At 35.6% G+C, this 24,846-nt stretch overlaps 6 protein-coding genes across 21 annotated transcripts in view; 2 read left to right on the top strand and 4 right to left on the bottom strand.

Annotated features, from left to right (window-relative positions):
* Positions 1–449: 449 nt before the first annotated feature.
* Positions 450–6,745, bottom strand: LOC106100700 (zinc finger protein on ecdysone puffs-like). 2 transcript variants are annotated; one of them, XM_013279687.1, is made up of 13 exons: positions 6,611–6,745; positions 5,261–5,508; positions 5,107–5,181; positions 4,093–4,442; positions 2,951–3,062; positions 2,713–2,868; positions 2,276–2,605; positions 2,055–2,172; positions 1,874–1,974; positions 1,309–1,510; positions 1,115–1,231; positions 926–1,034; positions 450–721 (listed from the first exon to the last, which is right to left on the bottom strand). In XM_013279687.1, exons 2-13 carry the CDS (start codon positions 5,501–5,503, stop codon positions 601–603), a joined length of 2,034 nt encoding a protein of 677 aa, XP_013135141.1. In that variant the 5' UTR covers positions 5,504–5,508; positions 6,611–6,745; the 3' UTR covers positions 450–600. The 2 variants fall into 2 exon arrangements, with proteins under 2 accessions (XP_013135141.1, XP_013135142.1); XM_013279688.1 differs by lacking the exon at positions 6,611–6,745 and adding an exon at positions 6,387–6,581.
* Positions 6,746–7,650: 905 nt separating this feature from the next.
* On the bottom strand, positions 7,651–11,666 carry LOC106100808. 10 transcript variants are annotated; one of them, XM_013279846.1, is made up of 8 exons: positions 11,407–11,666; positions 11,260–11,338; positions 10,846–10,928; positions 9,653–9,754; positions 8,886–9,011; positions 8,331–8,402; positions 7,883–8,020; positions 7,651–7,803 (listed from the first exon to the last, which is right to left on the bottom strand). In XM_013279846.1, the coding sequence occupies exons 3-8, from the start codon at positions 10,879–10,881 to the stop codon at positions 7,732–7,734; spliced, it is 546 nt and encodes a 181-aa protein (XP_013135300.1). In that variant the 5' UTR covers positions 10,882–10,928; positions 11,260–11,338; positions 11,407–11,666; the 3' UTR covers positions 7,651–7,731. The 10 variants fall into 10 exon arrangements, with proteins under 10 accessions (XP_013135300.1, XP_013135302.1, XP_013135303.1 ...); XM_013279848.1 differs by having other exon boundaries at positions 11,277–11,338; XM_013279849.1 differs by having other exon boundaries at positions 11,456–11,666.
* A 1,438-nt stretch (positions 11,667–13,104) lies between these two features.
* LOC106100685 (exostosin-1c) lies at positions 13,105–16,905 on the bottom strand. Its single transcript, XM_013279656.1, has 8 exons — positions 15,873–16,905; positions 15,511–15,712; positions 15,280–15,399; positions 14,706–15,023; positions 14,503–14,624; positions 14,226–14,406; positions 13,835–14,079; positions 13,105–13,359 (listed from the first exon to the last, which is right to left on the bottom strand). Exons 1-8 carry the CDS (start codon positions 16,760–16,762, stop codon positions 13,179–13,181), a joined length of 2,259 nt encoding a protein of 752 aa, XP_013135110.1. The 5' UTR covers positions 16,763–16,905; the 3' UTR covers positions 13,105–13,178.
* Positions 16,906–17,033: 128 nt separating this feature from the next.
* Positions 17,034–19,237, top strand: LOC106100686. 4 transcript variants are annotated; one of them, XM_013279658.1, is made up of 6 exons: positions 17,238–17,430; positions 17,660–17,771; positions 17,843–18,009; positions 18,215–18,343; positions 18,453–18,575; positions 19,023–19,237. In XM_013279658.1, the coding sequence occupies exons 2-6, from the start codon at positions 17,676–17,678 to the stop codon at positions 19,228–19,230; spliced, it is 723 nt and encodes a 240-aa protein (XP_013135112.1). In that variant the 5' UTR covers positions 17,238–17,430; positions 17,660–17,675; the 3' UTR covers positions 19,231–19,237. The 4 variants fall into 4 exon arrangements, 3 of the variants coding, with proteins under 3 accessions (XP_013135112.1, XP_013135113.1, XP_013135111.1); XM_013279659.1 differs by having other exon boundaries at positions 17,244–17,342; XM_013279657.1 differs by having other exon boundaries at positions 17,301–17,320.
* A 468-nt stretch (positions 19,238–19,705) lies between these two features.
* Positions 19,706–21,116, bottom strand: LOC106100687 (FUN14 domain-containing protein 1A). Of its 3 annotated transcripts, none has more exons than XM_013279662.1 (4): positions 20,775–21,116; positions 20,499–20,694; positions 20,241–20,348; positions 19,961–20,052 (listed from the first exon to the last, which is right to left on the bottom strand). In XM_013279662.1, exons 1-3 carry the CDS (start codon positions 20,915–20,917, stop codon positions 20,268–20,270), a joined length of 420 nt encoding a protein of 139 aa, XP_013135116.1. In that variant the 5' UTR covers positions 20,918–21,116; the 3' UTR covers positions 19,961–20,052; positions 20,241–20,267. The 3 variants fall into 3 exon arrangements, with proteins under 3 accessions (XP_013135115.1, XP_013135116.1, XP_013135117.1); XM_013279663.1 differs by having other exon boundaries at positions 20,034–20,052; positions 20,256–20,348; XM_013279661.1 differs by lacking the exon at positions 20,241–20,348 and having other exon boundaries at positions 19,706–20,052.
* A 293-nt stretch (positions 21,117–21,409) lies between these two features.
* Positions 21,410–24,846, top strand: part of LOC106100330 (probable leucine--tRNA ligase, mitochondrial) — a 5,575-nt gene continuing 2,138 nt past the window's right edge. The window contains exons 1-6 of the mRNA XM_013279154.1: positions 21,410–21,644; positions 21,856–22,305; positions 22,415–23,765; positions 23,944–24,185; positions 24,258–24,494; positions 24,721–24,846. Of these exons, the coding sequence (XP_013134608.1) occupies positions 21,561–21,644; positions 21,856–22,305; positions 22,415–23,765; positions 23,944–24,185; positions 24,258–24,494; positions 24,721–24,846 (2,490 nt within the window). The 5' untranslated portion in view covers positions 21,410–21,560. The remainder of the gene's footprint in view (positions 21,645–21,855; positions 22,306–22,414; positions 23,766–23,943; positions 24,186–24,257; positions 24,495–24,720) is intronic.

The raw sequence follows: 24,846 nt of genomic DNA, 5'->3' as shown, positions 1-24,846 counted from the left end.
ACCAAGCATTATTCAACACTTAATTTCTTGACCTCTCTAGACAAAGTGGCTCGTTAAGCGATATTGGTAGTAGGATCGACAAAATGATTAGACATAGCTGTTGGTCGCGACTTCGTCCGCGTAGAGTTGAGAAAGTACATTTATGTTCGCCCACTTTATTACTTAAAGTTGATTTCTAAGCCCAGTAGCTTGTAAGCTGGTTTTTTGGTTACCCTTATTGTTTGTCTTCGCGATATCTTCTAAACTATTAGTCCAAATTAAATACTGTAAAGGACAATTTTATTCAACACTAAGATTTGCCCGCGTGAAATTTGTAAGTTCAAAACTTCCTATTAAATGTCAGTTCGTTCTAATGTTACGTTATCTGGATTGTTGTGAAGGTCGAGGTCGCCATCGAAATTTGTTTTTTTTTTCAGATTACTAAGCTAAGGATAAAAAAAAAACAAAAACTCAGTAATTCTTATTTATTTATACTTAAAGAATTCCAATATTTATGAAATATAACAATGTCTAATTTAGATACACAAAAAGAATTAAGAAACACTGTTGTGTAACTACAACCTCAAAAATCTCTTATACATACTTTTTTTTAATAGAATATTATGCAGTAGAGTTGACTTCAGTGGTCGTTTTCTCTTTAGAAATTTCGCCGGCTTTCACATCACCTTCTTCGCCATCACCAATTTTCGACTTCTTATCACTTTTACGAAACTTGTCATATCTGCAAAATCCATTACAAAACATTAAAAAAAAACATATCGTCGAATTGAATACCTCCTTCTTTTGGGAAGTCGGTCAAAAATGTTAAAAGACGCAAACAGCTTTGGAAACGATTACAATCTATAACAATTTCGTGAATTGCTATTCAGATAAAAATCAACTTTCATTACAATATGTCACACATTAAAATAGTAATGTCTGTTACCTTCCGAGGTCTTCGTCATCATCACTGCCTTCATTGCCTTGTGGATCCACTTCTCTTAAAAGCTCACCTATATCTTTATCAACATCAGCCCACAGTTTATCTTCACTACCTAGATAATCCAATAATTTTAGGTTATTTTGCATAACTTTTCAGCCTTGGTAAATAGTTAAAAATATTAAATTTATTTACCTGCATTAGCAAGGTCTGCACCATTTTCCAAATTTTTCTTGTCATTACCAGATTCCGATTTGTCGGTTTTCACTTTGTCATCAGTGTTTTCATCACCGGCCTCGGCTTTTTCATCCTCTGTAAAATATCTAAATTTCAAAATCTTCCTCTATAAAGAAAATCAAAAAGTAACGATGAATAGCTTGGTGTTGGACCTTTCTGCTGGTGCAGCTGTCGGTGTATGCGCTCGGCGTGGCGGCGCAGCGTGCGCGTGTCGCGGTGCTGCACGTAGCGGCCCAGGTGCGTGCGCATGCGGCAGTGCCGGCGCAGCGCCTCCGTCTCCTCCGCCGCGCCCGCCTCCGCGCCCGCGCCCGCGCCGCGCGGCAGGTACACGCGGCACAGCTCGCACCACAGCACCTGACAACATGCCATCACACACACTGCTTTATAACATTTCTCATCTATAATAACAAATTATATTTCACTTTAACCTTTTACCTAAATCATACTAACTAATGTTACAAATGCGAAAGTTTAGATGGATGGATGGATATATGGATGTTTGTTAGAGTTTGTAGCCCAAACGGCTGAACCGATTTCGATGAAATTTGGTACAGATGTAGAGGATAGTCTGGAAGGACACATAGGCTACTCACTATCGTTTTTTTAATTCAAATGCGGACGGAGTCGCAAGCGAAAGCTAGTTAAGTATAAAATTAATAAGGACCTAATATAAATCTTTCTTATACGCCAGATCTATCACATAATTTTTTGCCATACCTCCACTTTTTTAACATGTTCACTTCCAATGTTTATTTCAACTTTTGGCTTTTTGGGCGATTCTTCTTTCTTCTCACCGGCAGAATCATCATCTTCAACTTCTAAAATAGGTAATAGGTAAGCAATAAATAAAATAATTAATTGTAGACCATAAAGTACAAAATATTAAATAAATATCTACCATCTACATCGCCCACAGAGTCGAGGGTCATGAAGTTATCTAAATCAACATCCATGCCTTCATCTCCGCTGGCTTCGGCCTTCGGGCTAGCTCGACGAGCAGTCTGACTGGCTTTTCTCTGTAAAAGATGTAATCAATCAAAATCAAATGAATACAAGTTTGACGAATTTGATAAATATGTTGTTGCAGTAGTAGATAGTGTGGCAGTGTAGTATCTGTACCTTGAGGTGCTCCAGGGAGCAGATGTGGTGCTCGTAGATCATGGGCGAGCGGAACTTGATGCGGCAGATGCGGCAGAAGGGCATGAGGAAGCGGCGCATGGCGCGGTGCGTGTCGGTGAGGCAGTGCGCATGGCTGGTGGTGCGGTGGTTGAGGCGGCACACCATGCAGAAGGTGGTGCGCGCCGCCAGCTCCACGCCCGCCGACGCCTCCAGCTCGCGCTGCGCCCCGCGCTGCGCAACGCGCATGCGCAGCAGCTGCGCCTTGTGCCGCCGCGCCACGCCGCTCATTGCCTCGCGGTGCTTGTTTGACACCAAGTGTCTGGCGTAGCCCTACGTATATTTTTCAAAATTAATAACATACAACAATGTTTTTACATTGTTGTATGTTATTAATTTTACGTTTATGTTTTCGTAAAGAATTTTTTTTGTCGACTTACAACATAAGTAGCACATTTTTCTTTACAGTGAACGCACGAGAGGAGCACGTAGGGCGATCTTGAATTATCCGGTTCGCCATCTGAAGCGGCGTCGGGCTCTTTGTCAGTATCTTCTCCGCCTTCGCCGACTTCCCCTTCGGATCCTTCTGCCTCCACCTTATCAATATTTACTGGTTAATTTACTAGTTAATTAACTGGCATTTACTTACAGTAAAATATATATATGAACGAGTGCTACCTTGGGAGATTTTATTTTGGCCTCTTTTTTCTCGTCAATTGCTTCTTCTTCCTTCTCATCAGCATCCCACTCTTCTTCAGTCGAAGATGCCTCATCTTTTGATTTAATGGAGCTATTTAAAATAAACTTGATTATTCAAAGTTCACACCATAAAAGTTAAATCGTTGCAACTAGACTGGAATATTTATAACCATGGATACATAGTTGTATTACTCGTGGTTACTTTTGATTACAAATGTCATAGGTGCATAACATCCAAGGTAAAAAAAATCTGTTTTTGGTACTGAGACCATTGTATATTGTATGTAACAAAAATTATTACCTGTTGGTATTTTGATACATTCCCACAAATATAATTTTCGATTTATTTTATTTTTTCATGACACGATTGCCAAAATTATAAATGCAACTTGACCCACTTAATCTTTCAACAGTGCACTTAATAAAACCAATTATGTAGTCATTAACACTCTAAAGTGATACAATACATAAGCAGCTATATGAGTTGATAATTCAATTTTATTGGATTTAATTTTTCCTTTCTGACCTGCTTTATATGTATTCCACTTCTTCCATGATTCAATAATATATTGGCATTATTGTATTTTTTTAAACTATTCATTTGGTATATTATGAATCAATTAAGAATTAAGACCTGGTTCAATCCCAATATTGATTGTCCGCCTTTGCCAATACAGTGAGTTAAGTTAATATTCATTTTAACATCAGCCATTTTCATTATACTTTCTAATGTATGAAGACTTGAAAAACATAGAATTGAAGATTTTTTTATACATGTAATAGCAACTGTGTTTATCTTGTACTGTCTTTTTCATTTTATATTACAGGGTAGATATAAAAATGCAGTCAGACTCTCACTTTTATTACATTTGAAGGAATGAAGTGAACTTATTTTCCTTATGATTTTTGATTGACTAACTTAATCTTTTATACAATATATCTTTTTCCTGATTTCTACATTATAAACTTTATTTTTATATATTCAGATAGTTTTGGTAGAAATTTTCTAGAAATTATTAAAATAAATCATTTCATGACGGCAGAAGTAATTTCTTTTTTTGGTCCAATTTTTCCAAAACACGCTAAGCTAAGTGTAAACATGGGTCAATAGACTCAATTACCTTCGGCCCTTGATAGATTTGAATGCGCGGGTGTAACCGAGCGAGCGTTCGCCGAAGCGCCTAGAGGTAAAGGAGCCGCGAGAGCGCAGCGCGCCGCGGTAGGAGGCGCGCGAGCGCAGCATGCGGCCGCGGAACGAGCGGCGCGGTGCGCGGGGCCGCACGCCCATGCGCGCCAGCTCGCGCGGCGGGCCCATGCCGCTCGGCTTGCGGTACCCGTCTCGGGCCGGCGACCGCCTTCTCTCCTCGCCGCCGAACGACCTTCTCTCGCCGCTATAACTGTCTTGTCTACCGCCGTAAGATCCGCCATAGTGCCCGCCGCCATCATGGCTACGTCTATCGCTCGTCGAGCCCTGGACATAACTCTCTTTGGTTCTTCTATCATGTTTTACAAACCAAAGTGCACAAAAAGAAGATTAAACAAATAAATTTACTCTCTCTTTAATTATACCAAGCCTTAATTATGTTTGTAAATCCGATATGGCTGTTGTGTTGTTCAAAATCATAGCTGAATTTGTTTAGTACTGTCTTATCTAACACATAAAAATTGTGCTCTTGGCTAAATGTTTTACTTATGTGACCAGGGTTCAACTTTCTGCTGGAATGCTCAAAAGAAAATCACCAATATATATAGCGGAAATTATATTTTTGTTATATGAAACATCTTCTGCAACAGAATGCATGAAACTGTGGTCCTTTGTATTTGTACATATTAATCTGTCTTATTGGGTTATTTTTCACACTATCTATTTCTATCTATGTTGTTGTCCCTCATTTCAAGTATTGAGAACTGTATTCTTCTCAAAGTCAATATCACAACATGACATTGTTCTATCATTCTGTTAAGTATCATGTCAAATTATCATCAAAAACTTAAAAATGTCCTTAATCCATAATGGTGAGTCAATGCTGAGAGCATGACTATTCAAACTTTTCATAAATTGACTGATTCTATATTCCCGTCCCATCTGCCTTGTATATTCACTACAAAATCTACCTGTTATGTAAATTACATACCTCCATCCTCATTCTTTTTCGATCTGGTGAACCTGATCTGCCATAGTCACGATTTTGATAGCTTGCAGAAGGTTCCTTCGGTAAATAGTTAACACATTAAAAAAATTGACAATTTGATATTAACATTTATTATTCTAAAAACCAAGCTACTTACTGATCTATAAGGTTTTTTATATGAATCATCAATTCTATCCCGGCCAGTGGAATATCTAGTAGAGTTGCTATTGTTATAGCGGGTGTCATTATTATATGAGGAATAACCACCTCTGCCTCCTCGCCCACTATCATATGAGCCTCGGCTGCCACTGCCACGGTAACTTCCCCTGTATCCGCTACCTCGATTGTTGTAGCTACCCCTACCACTATAACCACCATACATTCTCCCACGTGAAGACATTTTCACTAAAAAATATATATAATGGATAACATTTACAATAAAAAATGTACATAACTAGTATCTTATAATTTCAAGAACTCTTGGTATTGCTCTACTATAGGGGTGGTAAACCACTGCCACTTGTGCCATTATTGGCACACAACATAATATTTTGGGCATGTCACTGTTCATAAAAACACTAAAAAAAATAATGTAGTAGATACACCATGGAATTGATGTAATAACCTAAAATAAAAATTATTCAATGGCATGTCTAAGACCACATTAAACATTCCTTTCAAAAAAAGGTATGTTGATGCATACATTTTTGCCACCCATGTCCTAGTAGATAGTGTGCTACACTGTAGAAAACTATGTAATTTTCTAACAGTACTAATAATGAATTAGTCTGCTATCAATATTCCAATTTAATTAAAAAAATTAATGTCAGTTATTATCCCTCACCACTTTACATATGTTTTAAGTCAAAAATTGACATTTTATAAACTTAACTCACAAATTAGACTGTATATTTTTCAATTCCCCTTCCAATGGAAAAAAAAAACTCATTAGATGTCAATAATTACATGAATCTGTATGGATAATGCAGGTTTTGGTGTTCAAACCTTTATTTTGGTAAAGAAACATAAATCATTAGTCTTCTATAAAACCACGACTAGTGCTTTTACCATATAGAATGGTTTAAATTTTTTAGTGTAGTTGAATAGATGTGGAAAGAGGAAACACACAAGTTATGTTTAATATAGCAACGCAAACCAATTTAGCTTGAACTGTCCTTGGTAATATAAAGCTATTCTTAACTAACTAACCTAAAAAGTAACTAGGTACCTTCCACATAAGAAAGGGATAAGTATAATTGTGTTAGGTAATAAAATAATATTACCTTTAAGATTGAGAAAACCCTATAGTCCTTTACTTTCAAATACCAAAAAAGACATTCTTTAGTTACTTTCTTTGTTATACTATAATTACAAATATTTTTACAAATCGAAGGGAAGAGCCCAAGCCGGTGAAATTAAGATGGCGTCGTGTATTTTACCATACGTGGAAAAAATACCTCATACGGGATAATTTAATGGAATAAACATCTCATATATATATACTTACAGTTACTTGTCGACACTGAAAACAATACGCAATAATTCTAAAGGTAATATATCAAAGGCAACTAATTAATACGTATAGAAACGAATCACACAAAGTAGAACGTTGCTCGTATTTAATGATTTTGACTTTTATGCAGTGTTGCCAATGATTTTTTTTTAAAACCATGTACCATGGTATCATTGTTCGAAGGATTTTTTTTTATTTTTCTTTCGAAAGCTAAAATCGATTTGTTAAAGAAAAACAATGAATTATTGTAAATCTTCGAAAATAAGTTGAATCTGCTATGGGGTTAGAGTTACGACCGTATACCGTAAATTTTGTAAAGCCGTAAAACACGGTGATTCCGTAGCATTGGCAACACTGCTTTTAAATGAATAGGAAACGGAGCAAACTTACCAATGAATATTTTTATCCCGCTTGCAACTATTATCAAACTCTTAAACAATAGCTTAATAGCCGTAAAGCCTGGTAATTGCATAAGTTATGTTAACACTGAGCTGCTTTCCGCTACAACTGATGGATGCCATTGCCAGTGTGGAATTGTTTAGGGTTACTATTTCTAAAAATTTGATAAAAAGACACATTGACTCATTGACGTTGATGTAAAGTGTTGCAATGTCAATTGAGTTTGTGGCGCCATCATGACAGGGTTTTTATATTGTTGATCAGGTTTTATACAGGTGGACACCTGCTACAAAAAATATGCTAACATTTCACATGTAAATGACTAAAGAAAATATTTATATACAGAGACAAGGCTTCAGGGTCAAGGGTCAAAACAAAAGGTCTTTGTCCTCCATATTACTATCATCCGACATCTCAGTCATCACTCCCTTCTTGATCATGTCACCTTTCACACAATCCATTCATGACTTTCTAGATCAACCTCTACCTGTACGCACCTCCACACTCATATCTAACGTTATTCTTGTTATAATCCAGCTAACAAGCCAATTGGAAATATAAAAACTATTCGTTTTAACAAATCTTTTATTTTTCGTTTTTCTAAAAATAAATAATTGTTACAAAAAGCAAAGATCTGAAACTGCAACTATCTTTATTGTCTATATCGAAATTTATTTTATAAACGTTGGTACATATTCTAGTTTCTAAAGTCGTTGTTATCTTCTATTTCTTGCTTTTTTTCCAGAGAATATTTCATTTTTGTACTCCACCAGATTTGCCCAGGAATCCTGAATATTTACATTTTTAAATTTTCATTAATAATAGTTACTATCATTATGATTCAATAGGATGTAACATGTTGCATACCTTTCTTGCTTCACGCCATTCAAGATTTCTAAGTCGCGCTAAGCCTTTAAAATTTCTGTCAAGTATTTTTAAAAATTCTGCCCTTGTTATTTTTGCCGCTTCAGCAGTTCCGTTGTTGGGTTTAGGTTTTGACTTATCCTGGAAACATATGAATTTGAACATAATTATGGATAAATTTAATTTTGTTTCAACTCAGGCTCAAGGCTTCTATCTCAAAGTTTTGGCATCATAAACCGTTATATTATAAAACGGCTTACAAAAATGGAGTAGGGATCATATCACTCTAAATCAATCGACAAACAGCTAAATGCGAAAACCGACATCGTCTCTTATCAAAAGAAAGGGCGAAGGTGCTATAAATGTTTGCAGGGTGCTGCAATGATAAGAATGCAATCGCTATTAACATATAGCCTTAACCCATCGTATTATCTTAAATTTTTATACTTACGTCATTATCAGCAAATTGATTGTTGACTAATCCCGAAATTTGATTGTATGCACTCTTAGTATCATTGATTTGCTGAAACATGAATTTTAGTGTGAATTTATATTATTTTTATAACGACTGAGATTACAGCAGCAGCTGGACCCATACCACGACCTCGGTCCAATAAATAGATGCAAAAACTTCTTTAAGAGAAGTAAAGGTAATTTGCATTTTTTCTGATAAGAGATAAAATTACAATACTTTTCGACTTTCCATACTTTTGTATTAGAAATACTTGTCAAAAGAGTATTTTCGGAGGATTGAAATATACTTTTGTCTGTTTCGTCTTCCTTCTTAGAAATTTTCAAATGCCTGTTGGTTGGTTAGCCAGGGGTGCCTAGGAGTAAGGGTAGGTGTCCCCTAATACCAGGCTTACCAGAAATGAGATCAAGCGAAAAATTAACGTTCAAATCACTGATGAATTATTTTCTCCAACTGAAAATCTTAGTTTAAAAATGTGAAAAGAAACATCTGTAGAAACACCATCATAACATTGTATAGCATGTGTTTTCTTACCTCCACAATAAGACTGAAAATTGTTCCAAAAAATCCTCGTTGTGGAGTGGTTGCTACATTTTTTCCAGCCTTCAATGTAACATATCTTAGGGCACGGTCTTTGCTTATAGAAGCATCGGCTGTTGGCTGAAAAATACGGACAATTATGAAATACCTCGCTAAAAAATATAAATCATTCAGTTGTTTATAAAGCATAACTGCATAATATATAATGCAATTGAACAGAAAACAGTATAAAATTCAACAGTGGTGGAGCCCGCTTTAACATATTTGCACGAATGGGCTCGCCAGGTGTATACATTGACCACATAGAAGACAGACGTGATGTAAAAGCAATTCCACGAACAGACTGATGAGTGTGCATTCCTGGGTCCTAATTAAGTTCACTTTCACAAGAATTTTGGGATGGGGAGAAGGATTTGGCTGGGGATGAGACGAATAGACAAAGGAAATATCCTCTTTCTGTGCGTCCCACGTGTGGTAGCCGCTTGCTGGTATTGTTACTGTGTACCATAAAAACAAAAAGAAATATTAAATCAGATATAATATGCGGCTGAAGCATTTGGTTTCTGCATTGTGTTTGTCAATTTATTAAAAATATTAGAAGCTGTAGGTATCTCTCTAATCAAAAACTGTGATTTAATCTAAGTCAGTAGTATCAAGTAAATTAACAACATTACACAATTTGTATAACGATTATGTGTAGTAGGAAGTCATTTGTGGTGCGCTGCGCTTACGTGTGCATTATGTACTAAAGATCTACTAACTGGTTGCGCGGCGGCCGGGAGTACTGCCGCAGCGATCACAATGGCGCCAAAGACAACTAGATAAAACTTCTGCGACATTATTTCATTTACATCAATCTTGTCCTGAATCACAAAGTAGAATTTTATCAAAAACTATGACCTAAAGTAGTAATAAAATAAAATAACAAAATGCAACATGCAGCCCCAATAGCCTTATGGATAAGGGTACGGATTTCCCATAATATGATACAAAAGATTACGAATTAAAAAAAATTAATCTCTAAAATATTCTCTACTCATAGTTTACTTTAAATTCAACAGACTTGACAGCACTGTTTTATTCGTTTTACATTAATGCTTTCGCACAACATTCTTCAGGAATTTATGATGAGTTGTAAAAGGTATATTACAGTTTTTCGTATGATGTTGCTCCTTTTTTGAAAAGTTAAGTTATGTTTATATGTTAAAGTCGATTTTGTAATATTTCATCATAGTTACAAACAATATTCAAAACACCAAGCTGCCTGGCACATGTTTACAAGTAATACTTCCTATTGCGACAAGATCTTGCAACAGCTTTAGCAGAGGTCGTAAATGGAAAGGGGCCTGAATATTGTAGTTTTACGCTATCCAAGGCAACTCACAGTAAAAGTGACATAAAATTGAGATAAGAAAGCTTGGTTAATTTCCTAGAGCTGAGTAGGTATATAATAGGTACAAAGTAGTACTTCTTTTTAGTAACTTTGAATCACGAAATGTAAGCTTTTATTCTTAAAAAATTATAACCCAGCTGTGGTAAACAGACTTTTAATGGTATAAACTTTGGTACTAATGTGTGACAAGTTTTGTTTTTATCCGTGGTACTGGGATAAATTAGATTATACTTAATAATAACGTGACTCATTTGTGAATTTTGGTAACCGTCAAGTTAATTACGGTACGTTAATTTTTATTCGATAACGATTCAAATTACGAAGCGCCAGCCTAATGCTTATGGGTTAAGTGTACGGATTTCCGATCATGTAGTAGAGGATTCAAATCCCGCCATTCGACTATTCGTCGTAGCAGTATCCTAAACTTAGTTGGAATGGTGGATTTTTTAATAATTATTGCATAAATAAAAAAATGTACTAATATCTTACTTCTTTTATCTATAAATAATCAAATATATATTAAGGATGGTTTAGCTTACGTTTAAATTACGTAGTGTTTACCAGAAAGGAGCGCTGATTCCTTTGTAAGTTTGACATGTATTTTTAAGCTTGGACCTTGTTTAGACGACGAAAACTCCGACGACCTGTTAAGTATTTAGTTACATATTTACATACTACAAATTATTGGCTAATGATAACTGCCAGAATAGATTCTTGATAAAAAAAAATAAGCTTAAGGTCATCCACCCTTCACTGAACACTACATGTGTCACCTCTTTGTAGATGCATTCTCTAAATGTTTAATTTTTTTTATAAGAATAATAAACTAACTATTTATTATGTTTGTCCCAATTAAAAAAAAATCAAATACAAATTAGGTGACTGAGGTGTTATAAGTAAACGGTATTTGTTCGGAGTTTTAATAAATAAATAATTGGATTAATAATTCATATTTGATAGCATAAAAATTAAAACCTTATGACGTACTCAACTTGTTTTTTCTTAGCAGGAAGTCGGTCTTGCTTTACTTTTTTATTTAATTCAATCTAAGCACCTAAAATAAAATTACACAATCATTTATTTTGACACAAGACACATTGCTTAAGTGAAAAATTAGTTAACCTTGCGCGATGCGACCGAAACAATACATTCTTATGAATATTCAACATACTCAGCCGTATACATTCACAATAAGGATACACTTTTTTGTTTATACAAAATACAATTCAGTTATTTTAAATATTTGAGGTACGCACTAGTCGACGTTTTAAGTCAGAGGATAGTTATAGCCGGCGTGTGCATTGCAAGCAATAGGTTTGACTGCACCGATAACACTGCGACCACTGCGAGCTGCTAGCGCGAGGCGCTGCCGCTGCGGCGCCCGGCGGCCAACCGCCGCAACCATTAGGGCCAAGGCCGACCAGCTGATTGCGAAGTCTTCGTTATGTCAGCTTGCGTTCTACTTATGCAACGTTTACAAATCCGATGCAGTTAGATGACCCCTTCTGGTATGCCAAACTGTTCCTATTAATTTAATACCAATTTATTTTAGAACATATTTAATGAGGCATATCTTGGCGTTCAATTCTTATTAACTTCTAATAAGAATTGAACGCCAAGCAGTTTAACTTGTGGAAAGTTCAATTTCAGTTATGAATCATACTTACATTTTTTTTCTAATATGGAATTAACGTATTTTTTAAATATCTGTTTATTAAATGCTTTGGAATATCAAATTAGGTAATTAATTTGTTGCCATTTTATTTCTAATTCTAGGAAGGTAATTTAAAAATGGAGCTTAATGTAAATTTTATGTAATGTTTTAATTAATAAATTTGAAATTTACAAATATTTTTTGTAACTATTCGAAACTGTAGGCATGTGTAACTGAACGACGATAGTTGAATGGTGGGATTCGAACCCACGACCACGTAATAGAATGTCCGTAGTGCCATTAAGCTATTGCCGTAAATAAAAACAAGTTGTGTCCACAAACTCATTAGACAAATATGGCCGTCAACATTTGTAACCACGAGGTCAGTTTCTAGGCCAACCTAATCGTATCCGTGTACATTTATTGACAAAACATCGACGCATCCTTCTCATTATTAACATAATAATTAATTGCAAGTAAATTATGGAAGTTCATGAAAAATATACTTTAAATTTGTATGCTTTTTTTGGAGACTAGGAGTTAGGTCGAGTAATTTGGCATTCGTCACAATGTAAGTTATATTAAGGATGGGTAAGGACGAAAAAAGGATTAATTTTTACAACAATTGTGAAAACAATATATTTCGTACGACTACAATAATGGTGCAGATTTTTAAATAAACAACCGCTACAAAATTGTAGTTTGTTCTACGTCACTTAAACATATTACATATTTAATATATGTAAGATTACAGAATAGATTTAATTAACAAATTGACTTTAATTATCGTGATTAAAGTTAATTACAGTTTTTCTAAAAGATTATATTCGATCGATTTGCAGAAATCTTACGACATCGAAAGATGCACATATATCTCGTAAGTGATTTTCACTGTGGTAGAGCCCGGTTTGACATCTTCACACAAAAGTGTTGGCTCGCCCCCACGACCGCCCAGGACACAGGCGTGATGTGAGAGCAATTCCGCGGAGCCGGAGGCTCAACTTTAGTTCCTTTTCTTTTCTACCCTTTTTCTCATAAGAATTGGATGAAAAAGGAAACGGTGGAGGAGACACATACGAAGAGGAAATATCCTCTTTATGTGCGTCTTCTCCTTCGTCAATTAAGGGTAGGCAATGCATCCGCTATTGCGAATGTCTAGGGCCATTGGTCGCCTCGTCATTTTGGCGGATTCAGGTGGCCGCTTGCTCATTTGCCACCTTACAAAACAAAACAATAAAGTTTATGAGGTGAGCAGTTCCATCTTCCTGTACTTCTTGCGCAGCGTGGAGACGGGGTCCTTGAAGAGGAGTGGGTCGAGGCGCAGCACGGAGCGCAGCAGCGGCATGTAGCCCCACGCCGTCGCGAACGTGTTGAGGCAGGACTGCCGCTGCACGAAGTGCTCCGGGTCGCTCCACGCCGACCTGCGCACACAACATACCCGCCCGATTTTCGTCATCGCTAGTAGAATCGACAAAATGTATAGGAATCGCGTGACTTATCGAATGTTGTTGTTGTTAGTTCCATACATTTTTGACATTTCGATCAGCGATACCAAGAATCGAATGTTACTTTGTCTAAAGAGGCTGCACCTGCCGCACTGGCGACTAAGCGCTCCCAGACTGAAAATGACTAAACCAGACTGAAATACAAATATTTTTTCTGCCAAAAAACTTTAATTCTATTGTTGTTATTAAAGACTGGCTATTGCTATTGACTAAGAAACTTTATTCCCGGCTTACACTTGGTCAGCACAGTTGGACAGTTTCCACAGCCAGTCATCGATTGTATGGACTCACTGGCGCCAGTTAGCGTTCACACAGTTTCAGTAGATTGACAGTCTGGTTATTACTAGTGGGCCAGTGAAGTCGGTGAAGTTGTGCGTGTAGGAGGGCGGACCTGTGCGCGTGGTGCGGCGGCTTGTAGCGGCGGCGCTGCGCCAGCTTGAGCGGCGGGCGGCGCGTGAGGTGCGCCAGCAGGCAGTTGAGCAGGATGTCCTCGCAGTTGCGCGCGCGCCGCACCGCCAGGCGCAGCGCCGGCGCGCCCGCCGCGTACAGCGCCAGCGCCGCGCGGTGCACCAGCGCCGCGCCCGGCAGCACCATCGAGTACGCGCCGCCCCACCGGCTGCTGTACCCCCACGCGCCCTAACGTACACCAAAACACTAATACAGCAGGTGACATCGCTATAACAACAATATCATATCTCATAATTTTATGCGGATGAAGCCGCACAGGATCAGCGAAATTTTAGATATAATACAATTACTCATTAAAACAGTAAATATGTAACCTTGGCCTCATCCCAGTAATGACTCCTAGCTGGGTAGCCGACGATGCGCTCGGGGAAGTGCTGCCACACGCGGAAGGCGAAGTCCAACTCCTCGGCCAACAGCGGCGCGTCTCCGTCCAGTGAGAACACCGCCGCCGTCGGCACGGCCCACAGCGGCTGCCACCTCGCCGATACACCTTCACTGAAATATATGAAAAGTCACTTATCCAATCTATAATTTAATGCAGCTACAGTTTTACCGTTGAACGTGTTTGTAATATGGAAAGATTGAATTTACCCGGGGTAGTGAGTTGTGGCATCGATAACCACTACGGGCAGCGGGTCACGCCCGTCGCCCGCCATGCGCGCTAGCGACTTCAGTGTGGGGGCAGCGCGTTCACTGTCCCACACCAACACCACCTATTTATAATTATCATTGCCATATAAAACATTTAGTATAATTTGAAAAGTCACACAAATTAGTCATTTGCATTAAATTACCTTTTCACAGTATTCACTGGTAGCTATGTTAGCAAGTAGTTTATGTAATGCGGGGGATGTTGCTTGGACGTACAAGAGGGCAGTGAAGGTGTGTCCGGGCGTGGGGGGCGGCGCTGCGGAGGGCACGGCGGGCACGGGCAGGGGGCCGGGCGGCGGCGCGGGCGCGGGGGGAGCCGCCGGCGCCGCCACCGCCAGCGGGTAGTGTGCCCGGGAGTCCCCATACGTAGCCAAAGTGCCCAGGGCGCCGGGTGACGCGTTCCAAATAAGTGCCTCGCGTTGTCTCGAAGATCGATGCGCTAAAATCCGCTCAAATAATAGCTGCAGAAAAAAAATCATATTTTCAAATTAATTCCCATCTTAAAAAACCATAAATTGTTGTATTCTGCATCACTAAGCAGCTTTCAATAATTGGCTTGTCGTATTTTCAGAACGATGCAGTCCCAGACTCGGCATTGGCGAGGCACCTCGTCGCTCGAGACGCGAATTACTTACCGTATATTACCGCACGGCTGCCTCGCCAAGGTTATCTGCTAAGTCAGGATACAAAAGACACAAGTTTTAAAGAATATTTTACCTCGACTGTAGTAAAAACTATTTTCTCAATAGATGAAAAGTATTGTTGCCATAACAATTGCGTTTGTTGTCGCAAAGCAAGTATACGCTCAGGAGGAACTGATCGCACAAGCTCTGGCACCTGGAATCAACAATTTAATTTTATGTACATTTTAAATTGTGTAATGTAATAAAATTTATAATCCATGCACTTTATAATTTATATATACTTTGCAATAAAAGAAGTTCCAACCTGTAACAAAAGACGCTCGTCTGCCCATATAACAGCGCGGCGCCAGTCAATACGTTCATCAAACGGTAACCTCCAACCATTGCTCAAGAGAACAGGAACACAGCCTGCGGCCAATGCTTCTAAAAATCGATAAGACCCAAGGCGCCTCCCCCTCGCCACCAAGCAGAATGTTGAATTTGCCAACAACTGCTCATAATCAAACCTAAAAAATAATTCTTTCATATTTAAACTTTACTGTAAAGCTAAAATAGAGAAAACCATTTTTTAATTGAGAGTTCTTAGTGAAAAATCATGATGAGAGAAATAGTTACAATAATGAATAAAATATACTTGAAAGCATTACAAGCTTAATATATCCTTACTTGTCATATTCTCTGTTGTCTTCATCACACCTCTCATCCCTCAGGTCCTTCCAGGATTTTCCATGTCTACATGTTGTTACCAATATAAGGTTGTTCCCATCATGTAGATGCCATAATGAGTTCCTTGTCTCACTCCCTATACCATGCACATATCGCTTTCCTTTAAAAGCTAACAAATGTCTCTTTGGTGCTGGAAAGGGATTAGCAGTAGCAGCGGGTGCAGCACCTCCTCTCTCAGGGTGCTCTTTATGAAACAAGGGCAGAGATATGTCAAAGCCATCACGAAAAATAGTTTCTGAGGCACTTGCTCTTGCTAAAATGGCTTCACCTGGGTCAAAACCCAATGCATTCTCAGCATAATCAGGCCAGGTGCCGGCATATAAGTTGAATATGATATGATTGCGACCATTCTTCCAATGAGGCAACCTTGATAATCTTTGAGCTACATCAGGTATATGTTCTGGTGACAAAGGATCAGCATCCAAAGTATCCACGGCTGGTAAAAACAGGCATGCCTCATTTGGGTCCCGAGTGGCATATCTTGATTCCCTTAAAACGGATAATACTTTACGATATGTAGCACTTACAGGGCCATCAGTCGGATAAACATAAACTTTAGGGTCATCTCCACATTTTGAGAAATCAAAGCATGTCTCCATACGACATGACTTTACTGTAGGATGCGGGCTTCTTTTTTGTCTAGAAGGGGCTTCGTATAATTCTTCTAAGGTTGCAAACGAAGGCAGTTGGTCACGACGATTCTTTTGCACCAATTCAGTTTTGAAGCGAAATCCACTTATGTATCCATAAATTATTAAGCTACATGAAAACAAAAGTAAAATATAACGCTTCTTAGCCTGCATAACGAACTTTAAAGTTATTAGTTTCATTAAATTTTTTCGGCCTTAACATTTTACATAAGTATATGTATTTTGATGCATAGTAAGTGTTTTACATTATCTTACAATTTCATTTTGTATATTTATGTACTGATACTATATAATAATAATATTAGACATATATGTTTCTTTTTTGTTAATTCAATGTTTATTTATCTATTTTTATTGCATTTATACCTATTTCCTAGTGTCAAATGTCAGTGTCAGATGTCAGTTTTAATTCATTTAAAAACAGCAGATTATATAGAAAAAATACATTATGTCAACAATTATAAGTACAAAAGGAAGAGGAGTACTCAACTTTAAGAAAGTTATTCAAGGTAGGTAAATCTGAATATTAAAATTGTGGTGGCCACCAAAAGAAAGCGGGCCCGTAATGCTGCAGTTCATGGATGTATTATTCAAGTAAAAAAAAAAAACATTATGACTCTCATGAATGCTCTGCTTTTTAGTGTCAATGGTAAAGTAAAGTTGTGTATGTTTATAAACTTGTCAGATTTCTAATTTTTAATGGAAATAAATGAAATGATCAGCTTCGATTTAGATGATGTACTTTTAGTGATTTTCTAATGTGAATGCCTTTGCGTAATTTGTACATTTTAGAATTGTTCCAAACGATTAGATTCAAGATTAAAATATTGGCTATAGCAAAGTATTTTGTAGGTTAACTTATGATACTGTGATATTTTAAAATTTACTATTTTAATACTAAGAGTTAAGCTTAAAGTTATAAAGGAGTTGTACAATTTTGGGCCTTTTTTCAACTAACAAGAAAACTTTTACATTTAACTATCTTTACAATTTTATATACTAATAAACTTGGTATAAGTTCTGTTAGTTAACAAAACCAGCTCCCATACAAAAAATAGACAAGTCCTTTATCCTTAGATCGAATTCTACTGACATGGAGTCTATTGATCCAATTCCTAGATCACCATTACATTTATATATAAATTTATATTGTAATAAACGGCAATTGTTGGACCAAAATGTTAAAAAGGTGTGTATTGATTAATTTTTAAATATACTGAAGACTGTTATATATTGTTAATCTTATCAACATGCTTTTAGAATCATAAACTTTTAAAAGAGGCAACCACATCTTGGCTTTCCCTTAATGATGATGAGAAACAACTGTTTATTTCAAAACATGATGAAATAATAGCAGAACATAAACAAAAAATTGCAGTTTCTCTTAAAGATGCGAAGCCTTATCTAAGAAAGAAGAATAAAAAACTGTAAGTTAGTTATCTATTATAGATAATAATATCCAGTTTAAATAAAAATACAAATTAGAATTATGTGAAATATTATCAGTGTACAATAGGTACAACTTGCATACTATTGGACATTTGTACATTATAAAAAGAGAAGAAATTAACTATGAATATTCTTCAATATTAAGTGCATACTACATTATCATGCAATTTTTTATTATTCCAGACCTGAAAACACAAAAAATAGTGCTGTATTTGGACAAAATCAGATAGAAATAAGTTTTAATGACACCTTACCAGTAAGCATAGCACAAAATACCAGCACAATTGATTTTGGTGATACAGATAAAAAAAGGTTAGAGAAACAATACATTAAAACAACTTAATAATTTGTTTAGTAGTTTCTTTGTCAAAAGTAGAGCATATCATTGAAACATTTTTTATGTTTTTGAACAAACTTTTAGGTCTGAAATCAGTTTTCCACAAAATGAACAGAATCTAAGTCATATTAATGAAACTAGTACTATAATCCAAGATCAACAATTTATACATGAAAAATTACCTGAACCCATTCCACCAAGAGTTATGTAAGTACTGCTGTGGTGATTTTCACCAATTTCTGATATCTGATACTTACCTTAACATGTAACATTGTTTTGATTATTATAATTAAATATCATATTATCCCATCCTTTATGTAAAAATTAAAATAAACAAAATATGTATTATGTACAAAATTGGGAACCACCAGCACACATCACATGCAACCAGTGTTCAGGGCTGCAAAGACAGGACCCCCCTTTTCACAGTGCATGCTGTTTCTAAAGTAACTGCCTTTTAAATTAGGCCGTTAATTCAACTATTATTTTTACTATCAAGCATTTATTTTTGTAGTCATGTTTCATACAATATACATATGAGCAATAAATCGGCGCAGTAGTTTTTGTGTTATTCCAATACATACAAAAATACAAATATTTCCTCTTTATAGTATTAGTTTAGACAACTTTAAAGAAATAAATATTTTGTTAAAGGTCTGGCAAAGAACTATTTTTATTACTAGGCAGTGAAGAAGAAAATTGTGTAAACTGGGAGTCTTTACCAGATTCTAAAAAGAGACACTACCAGAGGGCTGTCCTTACAATAAAAAGAAATTACTTAAGATCATACAGAACATTTTTGGAAAGTTTGGAGCCTATAGAGCTGCATACATTTTATGTCAATAATAAACAAATTGAATGAAAAGGTTTTTAGTTTTTGATTATGTCTATGTATATATATTAAAATTAAGTAAATAATTTAACCATCATATAATATTAACAACATATCAACAGAGGAGATGAGTGGATTTTTGCTCAAGATTTCTGGTTAGTTCAGTTACTCTATCATATAAATGTCAATTGAAGAGAATGGCATTCAGCTGGAGGTCAACTACACTGTGATCGCTTACAAATGTACTTGGGTTTTTTATTTACATGTTTGCTTTAACATTTAGAGAGATAACCAAAGTGTTCTCAACATTGAAATGTAACTTAAAATATGATAGCACAGCTAGTTTACTGCAATGTAAAGACTGTAATATTTACTGTTAGTGTCCTATTAAGTGGGTATAGTTCATGTCCAGAATATTCTATTTATATTGTGTATTCTATGTACATTGCAAACCTTAACAATATACTGAACTATACTAAATAATGTACACATAATAATAAGCCTCTTAGATTTTAAATTATTACATTTATTGCACAATAATTAACAATACTGAAAGTGAGATACAATATTTTAAATCATATACATTTCTTATGCATACTATGTTGATCACAAATCTAATAAATGTTAAACAGATCTACTGTAGGGATAATAGATGTGACTAATGAATGTTTATTTGCCACAAAGAAGGCCAATAGCCATGCCAGCAACAAAGGATGTTAAAAATATGTGCGTTTCAGTTGCTTTGTAGTGATCATCACCAGTGACATTGTTAAACCATTTCTTTGCTTTTTTCTCTTTTTTCTTTAACAAATCTTCAGCTTTGTCAATTTTACGATCCACAAATCTCTCTACCTGTAATATAATTGTTTTATAAGTTATATAATTACTTGTAAGTCATATGATATATAATTAAATTTTAATAACTCAAATAAATTATATATGGTCACAACATTTTTATAGAGGTAATACTTTACTTGTAAATAAATCTTACTAAAATACATATTATTGACTTGACCGGCTTAATAAAATTATTAACTCACTGTCAAATCAATTACAATTATTAAATTTCATGAAGATGCTATTCCAAAAAAGAATCCACCAGTAAAGCCTGCTGAATAATAGGAATTATCTTTGACAAATGTTACTACCTGCAACAAAAAGAACTTTTGCAAAAAATATCAATTTATAAAGAGAGCTCATGCATCACCCTGAATCAGGCTGTTATAAATTTTATTAAAACCGACCAAGGCTTATGCTAAAAAACTAAAAACATATCTTTTTAATTCGTTTTGTCTTACTTTTTCGAACCAATCGGGAGATTTTCCTGTAGCCTCTTTCTCAATTTTATCGCTGATCTTGTCAACTTTCTTATTGATTTTATCCCAGTTAATATCAATGTAACCTTTTTGGCTAGCAATATGCAACAATATAACACCTCCACCAATTCCAACAGCAGCAAATTTTCCGATTTTCATTGTTATAAAACCGGTAATCCTAAAAATAGGGTTTGTGCCATCAATTAATATTCTAAGAAAAGGTAATTTATAAGTTTAAACAGTAATTTCCGCACATACCATCCTGACGCAGTTCCCAAAATAAGTTGTTTTGTTGCAGACGTTTTTCCAATATCGCCAATAGCTTTTTCGATAAAATTTTTTGCGTCATCGACGATTTTCTTCGCTTCTTCAGAAGCATCTTCTGTTTTTGGTTTAGCCATCTTGATACAAACTAGAAAAAATTGGTTCGATTAGGCAATTAAAGCCTGCTGTCTTATTATAGTTCAATCAGGTGCAGAATCTGATCCGATTAGATTGTCATAAAATAGCGCAAATGCATAGAATGATGCAGAACAATACAATACAATGAAAATAAGAGATAAATCGGGAGTGTGATTCACCGTCTATGGCAAGTCTATGGTATGACATAATTATAGAGTTAAAGTAGGTATAGATAATCCAGGAAAATAAAAACCTTACTATGATTCGAAAAACTAGCAAAACGGAACTGAACGAAACATTTATAACGGAGATCAATGTAAAATAATTACTGGGTTTAATTTTTCATTACATGAGTTGAGAGTTTTACAAAATGAAAGGTAGGTAATTTTGTGGTTTCTTGTAAGGGGAAGCCAGGGCTGTCTTTTCCAGACAGTGACAGCGAAGACGTTTGTCTATGAGTGACATTGACACTTGTCCTTATGTGATTTTTTTTTGTATGTATATGCAGTTGTGCAGGCTTTATTTGTTTTTATATTTGGTAATAATAAATAATATTCCGGTTTAAAATGCATTAAACTGACATAAACCTTTACGGTTCTCAAATACATCTTAAACTCCTCTGCAATAACTTTATCATTTAAAATGAGGATTCCAGGACATGTATTAAATCTTCGGCGAGGATTTTTTATGGTTTCCAAAAGATTCAATAGTAGTCTTGGGCTGTGGGTACGAAAAAATAACCATATATTATATTTTATACCTTAATAAAGTTCTCAAAAAGACCTGTACAAGGTGTAATTTTATGTGATGATATATGAAATTTAATATAATATAGAAACAAGATATCTTGTTAATATATATGATCATAGTTTTTAATTAACAATTGTATTTGCATGTCATCTTTCTTAAATGACTATTTACTGTATTTTCATTGCAGAATGAAGACATCTCAACAGACATTAAGTTAAAAATAGAAAAGCATTGGTGTGAAAATGTACAAAGAAAAAACAGCAATATTAATGACAAGCCATACTATGTGCTGCCAATGTTTCCATATCCCTCTGGGAATTTGCACATGGGCCATGTACGAGTATATTCAATATCGGATACAATTGCAAAGTTTCATAAAATGAATGGAAAAAATGTTTTACATCCAATAGGATGGGATGCATTTGGCTTACCTGCTGAAAATGCAGCCTTGGAGCGCAATATTCCTCCACAGAAATGGACAAACACCAATATTTCTACAATGAAAGCTCAACTTATTGATTTAGGCTTTAACTTTGATTGGGACAGAGAAATAAGTACATGTGACCCCCGATATTACAAATGGACACAATACATATTTCTGAAACTATTTGAAAATGGTTTAGCCTACCAAAGTAAGGTAAGGTTTTTTATTAGATTTTTTTTATAATAGTAAACTATTATCATTCGTAACAAATTTTAGAAACAATACTTTAGAGTTTTGCACTATAAATTAAAATAAATTGTAGGCAAAGGTGAACTGGGATCCGGTAGACAAAACAGTGTTAGCAGATGAACAAGTAGATGACAATGGCTGTTCATGGAGGTCAGGTGCTAAAGTTGAAAAAAAGGTTCTTACTCAATGGTTTATCAAAACAACAAAATATGCAAAACAGCTGTATAATGGTCTGAATAGTAAAAATTTAGAGAACTGGAAAGACATTATTAACCTCCAAAAACATTGGATTGGAGAATGCAATGGGGTTTCAGTTACATTTCAGATTAAAGTAGGAGATAATTTAAAATCTTTTGATGTGTGGACCTCTGACCCATATAAACTCTTACATGGGGAATTCTTAACTATGCAAAAAGATAATATAATTTTAAATGAATACCTAAAAGACAAAACTTTAGGTCTAAAATGTATTAATCCAATAACAAATTCTGAAATGCCAATATATGTAGCAGACAATGTGAATTATCCTGAAGGACAGGAGGTATATTTAGCATGTCCTTCTTTAGATGTTGAAGATAGAAAATTATCTCAAGATCTAGGAATTTCCTTTAAAGACAGAGCTGGAAACATGAATATAGACAATGAAAATCAAAAAGCGATAGATGTAGCTTTAAGTGAAAATGTTGGAGGACATTTTGTTAGTTCTAAGCTTAAAGATTGGTTAATATCTAGACAAAGGTATTGGGGCACACCTATACCAATTATTCATTGTTCTAAATGTGGCATAGTTCCTGTACCCTATAATGATCTTCCTGTACCATTACCTGAGGCCCACTCTTTTGAATTTGGTTCACCATCATTAAAGGATATGAAAGATTGGATGACATGTAAATGTCCAAAATGTTCAGCTACTGCAACAAGGGAAACAGACACAATGGATACATTTGTTGATTCTTCTTGGTACTTTTATCGATTTCTGGATCATGACAATATAGATATACCATTCAGTAAAGAAAAAATTAAAGATTTTACCCCTGTTCATTGTTACATTGGTGGTAAAGAACATGCAGTTTTGCACTTATATTATGCTCGGTTTATGAGTTATTTTTTGCACTCTCTCGGGTGGACATCAGAACCGGAACCTTTTAAGAAACTTCTGGTTCAAGGTATGATTATGGGACAAAGTTACAAAATCAAATCATCAGGAAAATATATAACCCCAGAGGATGTTGAAAAAGTAGGTAAAGAATACAAAGAAAAAAGTACTGGTGAATCTGTTTTAGTTCAGTGGGAAAAAATGAGTAAATCCAAATATAATGGTGAAAATCCAAAAAGGCTATTGACCACTTATGGATGCGACACAACGCGGTTACTCATGCTGGCTGACGTGCCTCCTGCTACCAGTAGACATTGGTCTGATGCAAGTTAGTACATTTTTGTTGTCTTCACAAGCAATTTTTTTTTTAATTATCTGAAATTTGTAGAGCCATTGAGATATTTTTGGTATGGTAAAACTCGCATAGTTTGGTTTTTAACATTTAATTTCTTTCTCTTGGATTAAATTTAATAATGTCTGAAAGATTATGACATGGTTTATTGCAGCTCTTCCAGGTGTATTAAACTGGCAACACCGCTTGTGGATAACTATTCGGGATTTTATAAACCACAGAAATAATGTAGATATATTAAAGCAAAACGATTTGTCAAAGGAAATGAAAGATTTGGACATGAAAATATGGAACTCAAGAAACTATTTTAATGCTACTGCAACCTATCATTTTCAATACACCCAAAAACTGAGTGTTGGAATCTCAAGATTGCAGAGCTTGACAAATGTTTTACGAGTGAGTATGATATTTTTAATAGTTGTATATAATTATAGCCATTATTTTTGTACAAAAATGTATATTTTTCAGAACAATGTACCACCAGAAGTAATAGCTAACAGTAAAGAATATGAATTAGCACTTGCATCATTAATTATAATGTTGACACCGGTAACTCCACATTTTTGTTCACAATTGTGGGCAGGATTTTTAATGGCACCTAACAGATTAAATAATAACTCGGTTATAGTAGACTGGCAGAAAAGTGTGCTAGATCAAAAGTGGCCACAAGTGGACGACCATTTCGAACTTTCATTCTTATGTAAGGTATGTAAGAACTTAATTTATTATTGGATCATTAACCTGTATTGTGACAATGTTGCCATCTCATCCTCAAGAACAAATTGCAAGTGTTTTACAAGTGTCATGTCTTTGAAATGTGTGGTAAAAATCATACAGGTACGTCTTTGGCTAACAAACCATCTTCAAGATAGTTGGACAAACTATTACTTTACGTTTAACAAATGTATGAAATTGGCAAATATCATTTTAGGTAGATGGAGCTGACAGATGCGAACTTAAAATAAGGGCGGATGAACTTTCAAAAATCACTCAAGAAAGGGCTTTACAAATAATGCTCGAGCAAGAACCTGTTGCTAAAAGAATTGCAAGAGGCATT

Source organism: Papilio polytes, unplaced genomic scaffold (assembly GCF_000836215.1).
Source record: "Papilio polytes unplaced genomic scaffold, Ppol_1.0 DF824047.1, whole genome shotgun sequence".
Classification (NCBI taxonomy): domain Eukaryota; kingdom Metazoa; phylum Arthropoda; class Insecta; order Lepidoptera; family Papilionidae; genus Papilio; species Papilio polytes.
The sequence above is the reverse complement of the archived record's forward strand: the minus strand, read 5'-3'. Positions and strand labels throughout refer to the sequence as shown.